Source organism: Acanthopagrus latus, chromosome 10 (assembly GCF_904848185.1).
Source record: "Acanthopagrus latus isolate v.2019 chromosome 10, fAcaLat1.1, whole genome shotgun sequence".
In the NCBI taxonomy this organism is placed as follows: domain Eukaryota; kingdom Metazoa; phylum Chordata; class Actinopteri; order Spariformes; family Sparidae; genus Acanthopagrus; species Acanthopagrus latus.
This window is the reverse complement of record NC_051048.1, coordinates 10,657,977-10,673,131: the sequence shown is the minus strand read 5'-3', so window position 1 is coordinate 10,673,131 and position 15,155 is coordinate 10,657,977. Positions and strand designations below refer to the sequence as shown.

Below are 15,155 nucleotides of genomic sequence, written 5' to 3'. Positions count from 1 at the left end.
AACAACTTAGCATCGTGTTTCCGTTAAGTACAGATCTAAGGTCAGTTTACAATCCCTGATTACATTGTGACCAAGCAAGCAGAACCCCTCCAGCTCTGGATCAGTTACTGAAGGTAACAACGCAGAGAGGTGATGTCATTTTTTTCTTTTTTTTTTTTTCCAGCTGTGGAGTTATTGGCGTGTGTTTACAAGTGTGTGTACAGTCCTGGCTGTATCTGAGGCAGAGACTTGAGTTGACAGGATGCCAACCTCATTACCGCGCGCTCCGAGTGCGCGGAGCGACCCGTTTATAATGCTTTTGACGCCTTTGAAACCCAATATTTCTGAAGAGACTCGATTCCACGAGGTGTAATTTATTTTCCGGCTCTATTATGGTAGTTTTCATAATGGCTCTGCTATTCAAATAAAAACTCGTTCCACCAGATTAATCCCCCTTTTCTCTCTCTTTTTTTTTCCCTCCCTCTCAGAATACAAGGTAAGATTTCGCTTATTTGTTAATGCTTGACAAATAATATTCTTGGCCGCTGTGTTTGGACACTGGATTATGATTGTTTTCCTTAATAAATCTCCCACAATACTTACTTCTCTCTGCATGCCAGATTTACCCTTATGAAGTTCTGGCAGTGACGCATAGAGTGAAAGTGAAGCTTCCCAGAGACGTAGATCGCACCAGACTGGAGGTGAGCTCTAATCTTCTTCCTCCACGTTCTGACGTCTCCCCCCACCTTCCTTCCACAGGTCATTAAAAACAGCCTGAGAAAATGTTTAGCTGTGGTTTAAAGAATGACTTGAGAAATCAGAACACTGCAGTTCTGGGTAAGGCACTTAAGCCACGCGGAATAAAAGTATCAGACAAAGCTTAGAGCTTTTCCAGAAGTTCCACCTCCAAATGATGTAAAGGTGGAGACGATTTGCTGTTTTGTTTTGTTTTTTTGTATTTCTGTCTTAAAAAACAAACATACTGTCAACGTATGTGAACAGTGGTGTCTTTTGTGTACTTGTGTGCTGTTTTTAAAACTCTAGTATCAAACCAGTCAGCAAGCAAGAAGATGATAGAAACCAAGGACAATAAACATGTAGAAGATTGATTTTTCAATCAGGTTGTAGCACACACAAGTTATCGACATGAAATACAGCAAAAGGTTACTGTTTGAAAGTAAAGCACTTGTTAGAGCCTGTGATTGTGAACCTGGGGAAATTAAGATTTGCAGAACATTCAATTGTGTGATTGACAGTCGACAGGAAGGCTGAGCCAGGGCAGACTGTCCACTAGTTAATCAATTGCGAATGGTGTCTACATTCCCAAAAAATAACAGCATAAAATGCTAAGATGGGTCACCAAATATATTTAAACCTTAACTTACCTGGGTGGATTGCTCGAGTAAAGTCTATGTGTGGGAAACACTGTGAATATTATACATTTAACAGGTTATGTATTAGGAGACGGTCAAAGTTTAAGGTGCCCTGCAGGCTACCGGGCGCTCTTGCACATTGTGTCGGCTACCCCTCCCTTAGGCAAAGACCTTTTAGTCCACTCGTCTGTCCACTCTGTCTCTCAGCCAGTTGTTTTGGACATCAGTTTCAGTGATCACATGGGGAAAAAAAAAACTGCACGTTTATAATCACATCAATAAAACTGCCGTGAATTCCTACTGTGTACCCACGTCAGCGTAACTACGCAATTGGTAAAGCAGATGATTGGCGGTTGGGAGGACGGGGCAGGGTATGTGTCATTAAACCTCCTTCTCTGGTGCTAAGGATTTTACAGTTCAAAATGCTTTAAGTGGTTCGTCTCCTTTCTTAAAATGTCTCTGACTTGGGTCGATTGTTGTGTCTTACAGGCTAACGTGGCTTGCCTAATCTTCGTAATGTGCGTGGTGGCATGTATACAGTTGTGCTCCCACCAAACAGCGTTTCCCTTCAGACATGATCAAACAACACCCCGTGTGACATTTACTCGAAGCACACTGACGCCTTTAAGCATTTCTTTGACTGGCCTACGCAGAGCACTGACCTAAACCCCCATCCAACACCTTTGGGTGACACAACCGGGCTCAGCGACTGCCCGGCCTCACTAATGTTCTTGCGGTCGAGTGGGATCAAATCCCTGCACCCAGTTTGCAAAATGTGGTGGGAATGCCTTCAACCAGAAGAGAGGAGGCTGTTATAGCGGCAGATTAATTCTCATGGTTTTAGAATGACACATTTAACAATGACGTGTTGGTATATTGGTTCTGGTTGTAAGGGTTTCATTTGCTGCAAGAAAACTCTTTAAATGTAAGGTCAATAAATGGTTGGACTTGATTTAAAAAGGTTGGTTTTACCTTCTGAAGTTGTATCACATTACCTGCTCTCGCACTGGGTCATTAAAAGTTTAACCCTACATTCACATCCCATTATAAAAAAAATAAATAAATAAGCACAATTAGATTTAGTGTCCCATAATAGCTAATTCCCTCCAGTTGTTTTTCTTACTCTACCGATTTACAGATTCAGAACTGTTCATTAAAAACAGGAAATATCTTAAGTAGTCTCAGATAATTTTCCACAGAAAGAAAAAGGCCCATTTAAAACCTTCAGATTGTGGTTTGTCTTGCGGTGCAGTACTGATGGGTCTTGGAGTTTCACGGAGCTATTTAAAAAAGAAACCCCCTTTAAAATATTTAAACCCTCAGTAACCCTGCTATAAGACCTGCCTGTGAGCGTTCAGATTATGGGAATATTGTCCCAAGAGGAGTCAGACTGTCGTGATTTCGAGGTGTTACTGACGCAAGAGATCCCCTTTGTGGTTGGGAACGCTAGACCGGAGTGATATTGTCATTAGCGTGAATGTGTGTGTGTGTGTGTGTGAGTCAGAGAGAAATAATTCCAACCTCTGTTTTACCCACCACTCTTCCTGATCCTTGACCCCAACGTGGAGTTGGTTTACCAAGCTAATCAGCAAGCTAAACCCGTATGAAAACTTCGACTCAGAGCCAGGGGGCACCTCACCACTAGGCGAGTCCACCAAAATGGGATGTTTCTGACCCATAACCGGTGGCTGCTGCGAGGAGCTCGATGTCAGCCAGGAAACTATTGTGCACAGTGCATAATGGAATAGCTCGAGAGTTTTGGAAATATCACAGATTAGATTGGATTAATTTCTGTCAACATTTGTATGTTGCATACAGAGCTGCAGTCAAGATATTTTTCCTTTGTCCTTTGCATGGAGACTGGACTGGAGGGCAGCGTCTAAGCTACAGTGTGCTGACATGTATCCTCCTCTGTCTACACGTGTTGTGTGTCAGTGTGTATGTCACCCTTCAGCTGTGATTGTGTCTGCCTATCCTTCCACACAACAGTGTGGCCGAACCTGCAGCACTGGTGGAGTCTCGTTTGTCCAGTACGCTGAAAAGACCGAACAGCCAGCTGTAGGTGTTGCATGTAAACGGCTTACTCGAAGAACATTTAGGTAAACATTTAATTTAGTGAAACTTCATCAACACTATTATTGTTGCTTAGCTCACTTAGCTAACATTTCTAAAAGGGCCAGACAAACTGAAAAGTGTCTGATGTGTTTTGAAGACCACCTATTGTTTGAAATGGCCAAATGAACATCAAAAGCCTTTAGAGGCTCGTCAGTCTGCCCCGACACATGACCACGTTTGGATTCCGATGCATGAAATGAATGTATTGGGCAGGAAGCCATATGAATGGTGTTTTTTTTTTTACAATCACTTGCAATAACTTCACTTTATTAAATATTGCATAATATTTCTTGATCCTCGTGTGGTGTTATTCTGTCAGCTTGGCAGCTGAAGAACTGAAGGGGATCTGTTTTTGCTTCAGAGAGAATATCACATTCCGTCCGCTGTTGGTTGGTATGGAAACCAGGTGATTTGCTATCAAACTCAAACAGCCTGCCTCTAATTTACTATCACGATCACACACAACTGCTGTGCACAGCACAGCCAAAGCATTACAATAAAGTGCATATGCTTTTGTTCTGGGTCTAAATCAATACCATGCCTGTTTTGGTTCCATGGTATATTTTTGACATTTACAGAGGAGTTAGTGAGTGTTCGCAACTCGAGCCAGGCCGGGTTTTGGATAACAGTTTTGTTTGGATGAACTTCTGAGGGTCCAACTTGGTGTGTTAAACCTCAATGCAAAAGGCAATGTAATGCCTGCTCATGTGGTCCACACAAACACGATGTTAGGTTTGGATGGATGTCGACTGCGCAATCTGAGAGTATGAAGCTGCTACTGGTTTATATACGCGCTGTGTGTGGTAGTATGGAAGTGGGAGTGGGAGGAGGCAGAGGGAATCTCATTGGTTTAGGTAAAAGTTTGAATTAATGGAGCTAAAGAACAATTAATTACCTTCATGGTAAAAAAAAGACAACATGGCAGAAGGCATTGTTTGGTGTTAGCATCAGGTTTGATGCCCAACTTCCCATGCGGAAGACTTTTTCGTGGTAAGCACTCTCCACCGTCTTCATCAGAATATCCAAATGACGACATATACTAAGGAAGAATGCTGTTACGGTGGAGTTTAGGAGACTTTGAGAGTCCATGGAATATTGAGGCCGTTCTGGAGGCTTTTGGTGGAACGACACAATGGAATGGCACGCCGGGGACGACTGGAAAATGTGGTCAGGTCGAACAGAGATTTGATGCCTCTGGGGTTAAAGAGGTTTTTATGTGTGCACGGTATGTGTGACTGATGCTCAGGAAATAACATCCTCAGCCAAACACCAACTATAATGAAGTATCTTTTCATGCTGTTGCTGTAGACATCGCTGGCTGGTTACTCAGCGCAAGGCTTAAGAAAAGTCAATAGGCAAGGCAAGTGGGCAGCGTAGTGTTCCAGTAAGGGAGCTAACGGCCAACAAAGTTGAACACATAGCAGCACTTAAGAGTTTCTGTTCACTCGAACGTTAAGTGCGAAAGCGTGAACATAAATGTGGTTTAACATGAGAGCACAGCGAGTTTGCTTCTTCAAGCTGTACTTCTTCTTTCGGTTTTATCGAACAGTAGTCTCTATTTTATTTCTGTTCCTCATAAGTAATTAATCAGAATGATCCCAAATGTGATATTGTATTCTCCAACATTTATTACTGATATTAATTACCTCCTTTCTACATCATATCTACTGCAATCTATCAGTACATGGTTGACATGTTTTCATTTCTTTACAGTATCCATTCAGATGGTGGCCTATTTTATGGAGTGTTTGATGTAATGACAGGTTTATAGCAAATAACTGTACCAGGGTTTTTCAATTAAGAACAGTTTGGAGGTTCAAGTATTTTAACTCCTTAAACCAGTTTTACTCCCAATGAGAATAACAAAGCGAAGAAACAACACTTTAATTTTGGTTTGAAATTGTTAGGTTGGTGGTGAAAAAAAGGTAGTTTGGTGTGTGCCGTTTACAGATATTGTCTATGTGAGGAACAGCGTCTTCAACAAACGTTTGTGTTTTCGCCTCTGCAGAGACATCTATCTCCCGAGGACTTCAAGCAGGTCTTCGGCATGACCCTGGAGCAGTTCGACCGCCTGGCCCTCTGGAAGAAGAACGACCTGAAGAAGGCGGCGCGCCTGTTTTAGCCCGGAAAAAAAACACAAAAAATCTCAACAAGCGTCCATCCTGCCCCGGGAGGGAGGCAGAGAAGAAAAACCAACCCATCAGAAATATCTATATATGCACCGCCATGATACCCTTACTTTCCACCTGTAAAACGCCATGCCATCTGCCTGCGACGCTGCGGAGAGAGAGAGGCGCTCTGTGCGGGGTGGGGGGGGGGACATTTTCACAACGTCGAGGCAGCGTCTCTAGCTTTTTGTATGCGATGTGGCCCGAATGTTTGACTGACGACCTCACAGGAGAGGATGAGGAGCTGCGTTTTGCATGGCCTGTGTTGACGCTCCTCGCCTCCCGTGTGGTGTTTTTTTTTTTTCTGCATCCTCTCCCCTCCCCGGCCATCTCGATGCCTCCGTACACCCCAAAAATAACAGCTTTGCGGGCCTTCCTACAGGCTTCTGTGGTTCAGACTCTTTTATGTGCGCCTTCCTCTACTTTGTCGAACCTTGGCTCATCTCTCTGTTGCCATTTTGACTGTGTATCTGTCTCTACATATCATCTGTTTGCTGCTCTGCCTTTTATTCTCTCGCTGTCTCTCCGTCATTTCTTTCCCTGCACTGAAGTGACTGTTACATTGTCAAAGCCAGTTCATCTTTTAACACCTTCGCCATTACTTTAGGACAGAGACGAGACCGCTGACTTTGTGCACGCTCACTGTTGAAGCGTTGAGGAATAGGAGTAAGCCCCCTGCAGAAAGCATACAGCACAGAGGGCTTCCAGGGTATTTTGCAAAGGTGTCAAACGCGCAGAGTGACGTCCCTCACATCGAATCAAAGAACAACAAAAGAAATTATTTTTATAAGCTATTTTTGACTCCAATCATGAGACGCGGCTGAGAGAAATCATGATTTTGTTACCAGAGCAACAAAAAAAAAGAAAGCCCATGCTTTGTTTTAAGCTTCACAAAACCTGCAGCAGCACTTAAGCGTAACAAGTGGGGTTCGTGCTTGATTTAAAAAAAACAAACAAAATAACTCAATACTACAGCTCAGTACAATATTATATCTTCTCAGATAGAGATTTAACTCTTTATATGTTTGTTGTTTGGAAGCATTGTTGCGTACAGTTAAACAAAAAAAAAACTAAAAAAAAAGGCTCCACATTTAAGCTGAAAGTCCGTCGGCTTTGCTTGATGATTTTCTGGACCGTCAAACCGATCAACTCGCCAACTAACATACCGTAAGATGTATGTGAACATATACTGGGTATATGCCAGATATATTTGTCTGTATACAAGCCATGGTGTATAACTCTTCAGGCATGCATGAGGGTGGGAAAATGGGGTTTGTCCACGGGCCTCAGTTTAAAAATGTATGAAAACATGATCATTAATGTGGTTTGAGTGATTGATTCTTTTTCTCAAATGAATTGCCTGGTCAGCTGCTTACATGCGCTTGTGTTAGGTTATTTATTTAATTGCAACAATTGAGGAAGGGATTTCATTTTGAAACGTTAGGGGGGGGTATAGTGTTGAATGAGTAGCATCACCGAGAAGAGCTTTTTGAAGTGAAACATACAATTTTGAGTTGAATCTGAGTGTCAAATGATTTTTTTTTTTTTTTTTTTTTTTTTTTTGCTCCTGTAAGTAACACACTAACTGTTGTCATAAAGTTGTCATGTCCCCTTTCTAATATTCATCTGCTATTAAAGTGCTTTATCCAAACTACAGAGTCCCCTTCGGATTGGAGTGCTTGAGTTTGTTACATGAAAAGTTATTTGTGTGAATTGTGTAACATATAGGTGCGTGGTTTTTTTTTTAGTTCTCACTTATGTTGTTCTGATACCTGGGAAAGGTTATCGAAACACTGGCGAGAAGAGGTTGAATATAAACGCTGTGGCTGGTGTTGAAAACCGTCGGCGAGGGGGGGTCAGTGTCAAATTTATACAGCTGAAGAAACATTAGCATAAGCCAGTGTTATAGAGGTCAGGTTCTGGCAGTAGAAAAAGGCCAAAATCAGCCTGAGTTTTCCAAAAACTCCCAAAACAAAAACTATGACCAATGATTGATTCACACTGTGGCAGAAAGGCTCAAAATTCAGACTTTTCTGATTTCTAGAACACATTTTAACTCTTTTTTTTTAGCAATTCATCTTGAAAAATCTTCTGGAAAGATTCCTAGATTCACTCAAAAATCAAAAGGGAAGTTGTCAATGTTCCCAGTTCAACAAAGTTGAACTTTTTGCCCTGCTGAGGTGAAAAAAGTGCATTATCAAGTGCTTATTTTCTGGTTAATCTATGTAATGACAGGAGCGAAAGAGAAATGTAGGGCGACAACTCATCTAGGGAAGATGTTTGGGTTCAGTTAGCTACTCGACTCCCATATGAAGCCTGTCAGTGATCTTTTCTTAAATCTAACCGAATAGTTTCGGTGCCTCTTTTACAAAAGGGTGTTGCGTATTTATTATTGCTTACTTGCCAACACATCCTCATATCAGAACAACTGGAAAAAGGTCCATTGCCAGCGAATCTCCAAACGACATGTATCACTTTTCTTAATACGTTGTGTTGTGTCGGACCTTCGTTGCATGCTCAACATTTGGTTAGGTTTCGGGCATGAGGAGTGAGATTGGCCTGGGTGCGTTTTGCCTTCACCATCCTGGGGAAATAAATGGAGTACTTGCCATAGTTGTGCACACTCACAGTATGAGGAACTCTTGGCATACATTAATAGTCCACCCTCCTTTGAGTCACAACTAATCATTCAGAAATACTGGATGGTTCATCTTTAGCGATACTGGCGTGTTTCGTTCCCTTTGTTGAGCACCGCGGTGCGGGGTTAACTTTGTTGTCCACTGACCAAATGGCTTGTGAATGTTCAAATTTGACAAGCCGCTGTGTATATTACCGTTGGCGAGTAAAAGCAGCTTGGTGGCCCATCGTTACAAAACCGATGGAACAACCGGAGCTGCAACGCGGTTTTCCTTTCGAGTTTAGAGTCTGTAGATTGCAACCGTAATCCGAACTGTTTCGAACATGTTCGTTGTCTACTGCATGTACAGACGAGTTGTGACAATCAATCGTCAGCAGTTGAACGTGAACGTGAAATTGTAATCTGCTGGGTGCTAGTTCCTTCTGGCCAATCTGCGATCCATATTACGTGTTTGCCACCACCCACTGTCAAAACTGTCGAGCCATCTACCAGCAGCAGTGTAGACGGGCCATGGATCTGATGGGCAGGGTGTTGCAAGGCTCCGATTGTGAAACAACTCCCGAAGCTGTAACATCTTTCTGGTTCGATTCATCATACGTGGGGGCGCAAGGTATCGGCTGCGTTCAAGAAAGATGAACAGTCATCCAAAAAAATGCTAATATGAGCAGAAATGTCAAATTGAGCATGAAGCCTGCAGTGTGAATCATCTGAGTAGAGGAGCGGAGGAAAGAACCCACCCAGACCGGATTATTACACAAGCAGAGAGACCTTTCATCTCTTTAGGCAAACAGGCCTCCGACCCAGAGAAAACAACACTGAACACTTTCACACATTGTTCCGAGCCTGCGGTGTAAGGTTCACGCCGAGAAACAATATTTGTTCTCATAGTTTCGGTTTTTGTGTTTTCTCCGCCGCCTCTTGAGGCCAGAGTGACGTCTCTGCGCTCTGAATAAAGGCTTTCACAGATACAGAGCGCGTGCTGAAGTCAAAAACCTATTTTATTGTGAAGGGAATGTACGTCCTGTGGCCCGTAAACAGTTCAAAATGTGTATTTGTGTATGAAATTATTCATTATACATAAAAACAAACGGTCTCTGATTGAAGATGTCAAGAGTGATGATACGTTCCTGCTGGATCTCATCGGCTCATTTGTTCCCCAGCTCGCTTTTTGGGAACATTTCCAAGAAATACCTGAAGTCCACCTTGTAATAAATGTAAACTTTTATGTGTCGGCTCTTAATCGGCATATTCGTATTCCAAATGGCTGACACGAAGTACCTTACTGGAATGTTATTAAAATAATGAGTAGAAAACGAATGACGAACGCGTGCGAACCTGCCAGGAGAAGACTATTTAACTTTAATTATGTATTCTCGCCATTGGTAAAACTTAATTTGTTTCACGTCTGTCATATCCTCCCCTCTAATCCCTTTAACAAGCACATTTCCATTAATATTGAATTTTTTCGTATCCAATTAAATCGGAGCCGGGCGCCCCGTGTCCTAAGGGGAGCTCCAGGGGTCTACGCCATACTGAGAATGAATTCATAATATCACTTTATGACATTTACTAGACAATGGGCGTCACGTACTGTCGTTTCAGGCTATACTAAAACACTGTGGTTGAGGTTAGGGAAAGATTACACATCCTGCCTTGTGCTTGTGTTGCAAATTAGCGTGGAGATGGAGGCAGTAAAAGTCAGGATGCCTCTGTTGCTTCAGCGTTGACCATTGCAAGTCTGTCTTCTCTTAAAACGGAGTAAAGGGTCGAATGTCGAAACCTTTCATCTGCATTTTTTTTTTCTAGATTAAAGTTCAGTGCAAGCTTAATTCATTTAATATAGTTCAAGAAGGACAGTCATATTAATTCAAAATAATATATTAATATTGATGTGATATGGTCCAGTGATTGTCTGCATCCACTTATCCTCCTCCCAACACTGCGAAGCTTCCGAGATCGGAGGAGACCGGCTCGCCCAATGTTGGCTCCGTTATTAGCCTGATATTCTGATGTGGCAGTCCATTTAACCTTTGACCTCTTGCATATCATATGTCATAACATCAGCATCTTCTCATTTGTATGTCAAATGCTATTGTACTTATTGTATGAATTATTTGAATAATGGCCAAAAATGTGTTTTGTGAGGACACTTTTGCCACCAGATTCTAATCAGTGCACACTTGAGTCATAGTGGACATTTGTACCAAATTTGAAGAAATTCCTTCAGTGTGTTATATTATTATTATTAGCATAGCATATTATTATTGCTTGTGTTTCACTTGTACTGAGTAATATTTAATTGTAATATGTAATTGAGCACAGATTTTTAGTGCTGTTTCCACCACTGCTTGTCATTTGGCTGACATTATAAAGGCATAATACAAACATTTCTGGAGTAGCCCATTAAATCTCACTCATATTAGTGTGTTTTTATCCTTTTTTTTTTTTTTAAGAACCCAAAAAGAGGGCGGTAATTCAGATAGTTAGCATTATATAGCAGGACCTTTTATGCATTAAAAGAAAAAAAAAAAATCTTAAGGGAAACGTATTATTGCTGTCAGGTTATTAGGAATTACTAAGAACACATGACTTCCAAGCACTTTCCACACAAAAACTGTGTAACCATGACGTGGATTTCATGGTGGAACGCTACCAAGAACAGTAGTGGTATATTAAAAAGTCTTTCCATTTATATGCACGTTTATACTTATGGTGAACTGAATTGCCAATCAGTTCATATTGCTCATATTGTTTATTAATGAAATCACTTTATGATTTATCATTCCGTTTTTCATTTCATATATGTATACTTTACCCCCCTACTCTATTTTCAAATTCACATGCATTTCAGCTCCAGTTTTGGTATTCAATTTTTGTTACTTCCACCTCTCAAACATTTATTGACAGTATATTGGATTTTGGCTATTAATTACTGTGTACTAACTTCTTTGGGGAAGTTAGTAGGATTGACTTTAGCCCACTTTTGATCCTTGGAGTGTAGCCTGTTTCATTTGTCTGCAGACACTCATGGTCCCACATGGCTGTGTGTGTGTGTGTGTGTGTGAGGCGCGCAGGTCCCGCCTCCTCTGACGCAGCCTGCGATTGGTCGAGGCTGCCGTCAGTCAGTCGGCTCGTGGGGGGTTTGCCGGACGCGCCCTCCCTGCTTCCATTGTCACCGGCCTGAGAATAAGACTTGTTTTGAACACCGGGAAAATGGAGGAGAACGACAAAGGTGAGTCCCTGGCTGCTTTCAGACACTTTCACCCGGCCGACTTTCATTCACGAGTTGTGCGCTTGTCTGCCCGCTGTCGGCTTGGCTTGTTGTCACGGGGCTGCTAGCTTGGTGTGAGTGTGTGACTGATGGGAGGAGGAGGATGGGGGCTACAGTTTTTATGTCGAAATTAAATGTAGAACAACAACAACAACAACAACAACTATCTTGCTCACCAATTACACAAAACACCCGTAGTGACGTATTTTTTTATTTAGTTTTTTAGTTTTGAATTGATTTATTTATTTTTTTATTGGTAGAGGGAGCATGTACAATATTAAACCTGACTGTTGCCATGTAATGCACTCTACCAGAGTTAGCTTAGAGCTAACTAACACCTGCAGTGCCTCGGCAGGTCCTCATTAAAACGTCACATAGTTATAGGACATCACTAAAACAAACAAACAAACAAACCAGAAATTGGCAAACAACACAGTAACGCACATCACACACATATACAAAATATGTTATACAAGTTAAATTGATATAATATAAGATTTAAGAGACTGATAAGATCTACAGAGTGTTCCACTGAGTCGGGGCCCTCAAAGCGAAAGATGTAAAAGATGCACAGGGGTTTATTGTCAGCTTTGAGTTGGCTACTTTGGCGTTTGTATCGCGCTCCTTAACATCTTAACGATATTGTTTAAGGTTGTTATAGGGTCTTCCTGGCATTTATTGTGACTTTCATAGTGAACGTGTCATATTTATTGGTGTTTTGTTGTTGATGTTGTTGTTGTTGTTGTATCTTCAGCGTATTTCTGCAACATTTCTGATAACATCCTTTTGGTTACGACATTACTACAACATCTCATAATATTGGTATTCTTTTTTTCTTTTTTTTCTTTTTTTTTTTAATGAGAATTTACATAAAGGATTTTACAGATCCAGTAGACTAAGTATACTGATAAGAAGTCAGTAGGAGATAGTGCAGAATACATGTGCTTCAGTGTTTGGAATGGATAAGAGGTACAAAGGAGCGGACCATGTGGTAGGAGAGGAGAGAGAGCAGGAGGAGGAGGGAGGATGGGAGGATGGGAGGAGTGTGATTAATTGGCAGACCGAGGGTGTGTGATGCCTCGGGCTGGTGTTTGCTCCCAGCATCAGCGGCCTGCAGGAGGAGGAGGAGGAGGAGGAGGAGGAGACCAGCTGGGAGCCTGTATCCCTGTCAGCTCCCCATGAAATGACCTCCAGACAAGAGCTTCCAAGGTCCTTATTGAGAGGAAGCAGTTTAACGGACGGGACGATTATTTTCCATCAGGTTTTAACACTTGAAAATACATGTAAAATAACACAGCTTCAAGAAAATGTAAGACGTTGTCAAGTGTCAGATACATGAATCTGTTTATCAATTTAATAACTACGGACATCTTCATTTTGAGACAACATGGTAGGACTTTTTTAAGCGTTGCCAAATGTTTGAGCCACAGGCATCAGCTGATCTGGCAGTCACCCCGCCCCGCCCTAATTTAATGCAACAGACTGTGGATGGGGGGGGATGTTCCACCAGCTCAGTGGTCTGGGACAAATCCAATTAATCAAACAAAACAGAGCAACAGGACAGACGACAGTATGAGCTTCACAGTAATTACGCTGGAGCTGTTGATAGGATCAGAACCTTAAGGGACTGGAAATGACTTCTGATGAAGCCAGCCCGCAGCATTTAGCCTCTTTTATGACTTTCAGCTGAAATCATTTTCATGTGAGTGATTGAATCATTGTGGAATCTGGAAGTATCTGTCTCACCAAAGGGGAAAGACGTCGGCATGTTTCAAACAGGGCTGTGTCTGACAGTTTTTGTCACATTTCTAAACTTACAGTCCGGCACTCGTGTGCACTTTATGCAGCATCTGGCCTGGTTTGTGGAAATGTGAATGTGGTCCGGATTTTTAATTCTCTCTTAAGCTGTCCTTTTTATCCTTTACATAACTTCTGTTGTTACTTTTTGTGTGTAATGCTCTGGTATGGCATGTACATCTCTGACAAGGGACTGCCAGAAAGTGTGCCACATTATTATAATTGTAGCGTTAGGGGCGTCGAGAATACAAGATGGAAGGAAGACACAAAATTCTTGGAGAAAGTTTTGGGAGGCGTTATGGGAATGATATGGGAAGCCATAATATTACGAGAATAAAGTCATAATATTACAAGAAAAACGTCAGAATATTCTAAGAATAAAGTCATAATATTACAAGAAAAACGTCAGAATATTCTAAGAATAAAGTCATAATATTACAAGAAAAAAGTCAGAATATTCTAAGAATAAAGTCATAATATTACAAGAAAAAAGTCAGAATATTCTAAGAATAAAGTCATATTACAAGAAAAAAGTCAGAATATTCTAAGAATAAAGTCATAATATTACGAGAATAAAGTAGTAATTTTATGAGAACTCTTACAAGACAGAGCAGTCTTCCCCCTGCATTAAAATGAGGAATGTCGAGCATCTTGAAGTTATACTTTGTTATCGGTTTCACAAATAAGGAAATACTTAATCTTTTGGCACATCAGCATCAAATTATCGTCTGTATCAGGACTTTGAAGCGATTGTGCAAACGACTGTGTCTGGCCACGTCAGTTCTCTATCGAAGCTTTTCTCATTAAAACAACCTTTTTCTTGTTGTTTTCCTTTTCTTGTGATAATATTACATTATTCTTGTATTATTCCGGCTTGATTCACGTAACATTACGACTTTTTTTCTCGTATTATTATGATTTTATTCTTGTAACATTACGACTTTATTCTCGTAATTTCTTTTCTTTTTTTCCTCTTAGTATGGCCCTAATACTCCATCGTACACAATGACACATATTTCCCAAACTTGTGAATTGTTACTGATTGCGCTGTACATTTCACAAGAAAATACGCTATCTGCATTAAGCATAACTTTTATAAAATAGTTACAAGAAATTGTATTTGTCCAGTTAGTTAAGCACTCACCACCATTCTCAATGTGTCTACATTGCAAAACAGCGGTCATTTTGGCATTTATTGATAGCAGATTAATTTGAAATGTAACAGGGCGTAGTTTTATTCAGTTTGTTGGAGCAATGAAACAAGGAGGAGGAAGGCTACGCACCGCCAACTTCTCAGTGAGGTAAACCACTTCTTTAACATCATTAACGTTATCAGGTTCTATGTTAGTACTGGGGGTGCAGCCAAAAAGGTACTTTTGTTTTTCGCATTGACAACAAATGTCTGCACAGAAATTCATCGCTATTAAAAGTAATACAGCGGTTGGGGTGGTGGTAAGTAATGTGCAAGTAATCAGTGAATAACCGAACACCGTGCGTGTAAATCCAGTAACACTGACTACTGCGGCCAGTAAATGAGCCAACCAGTAAATAATACCAACTAGGTTTGACCAACATCTCCATTTAAAACAACCACACTCAGTGTTACAAACACATTTCGGTAATGAAAAACATGGCATTAAAGTTGAGTACCCGGCTCGAAAGACATGCAGACCTTACATAAGCCTACACAAATTGCTGAGTAAGCCACTGATTTGTTTTGTGGAACACTTTCCAGTATCTTTATGTGCCATTGTCTCGACTTTTAATGCCGCTGCTGACCTGGGTCTGTCCAGAATTTGAATTCCAGGAACTCT

General features: G+C 41.2%; 2 protein-coding genes across 13 annotated transcripts in view; both read left to right on the top strand.

Annotated features, from left to right (window-relative positions):
• ablim2 (actin binding LIM protein family, member 2) overlaps positions 1 to 7,208 on the top strand; it is a 94,517-nt gene extending 87,309 nt beyond the window's left edge. For all 12 annotated transcript variants that reach the window (XM_037112556.1, XM_037112560.1, XM_037112558.1 and 9 more), the window contains 3 exons: positions 468 to 475; positions 600 to 680; positions 5,476 to 7,208. In XM_037112556.1, the coding sequence (XP_036968451.1) occupies positions 468 to 475; positions 600 to 680; positions 5,476 to 5,589 (203 nt within the window). In that variant the 3' untranslated portion in view covers positions 5,590 to 7,208. The remainder of the gene's footprint in view (positions 1 to 467; positions 476 to 599; positions 681 to 5,475) is intronic.
• Positions 7,209 to 11,404: 4,196 nt separating this feature from the next.
• afap1 (actin filament associated protein 1) overlaps positions 11,405 to 15,155 on the top strand; it is an 87,491-nt gene continuing 83,740 nt past the window's right edge. The window contains exon 1 of the mRNA XM_037112896.1: positions 11,405 to 11,505. Within this exon, the coding sequence (XP_036968791.1) occupies positions 11,487 to 11,505 (19 nt within the window). The 5' untranslated portion in view covers positions 11,405 to 11,486. The remainder of the gene's footprint in view (positions 11,506 to 15,155) is intronic.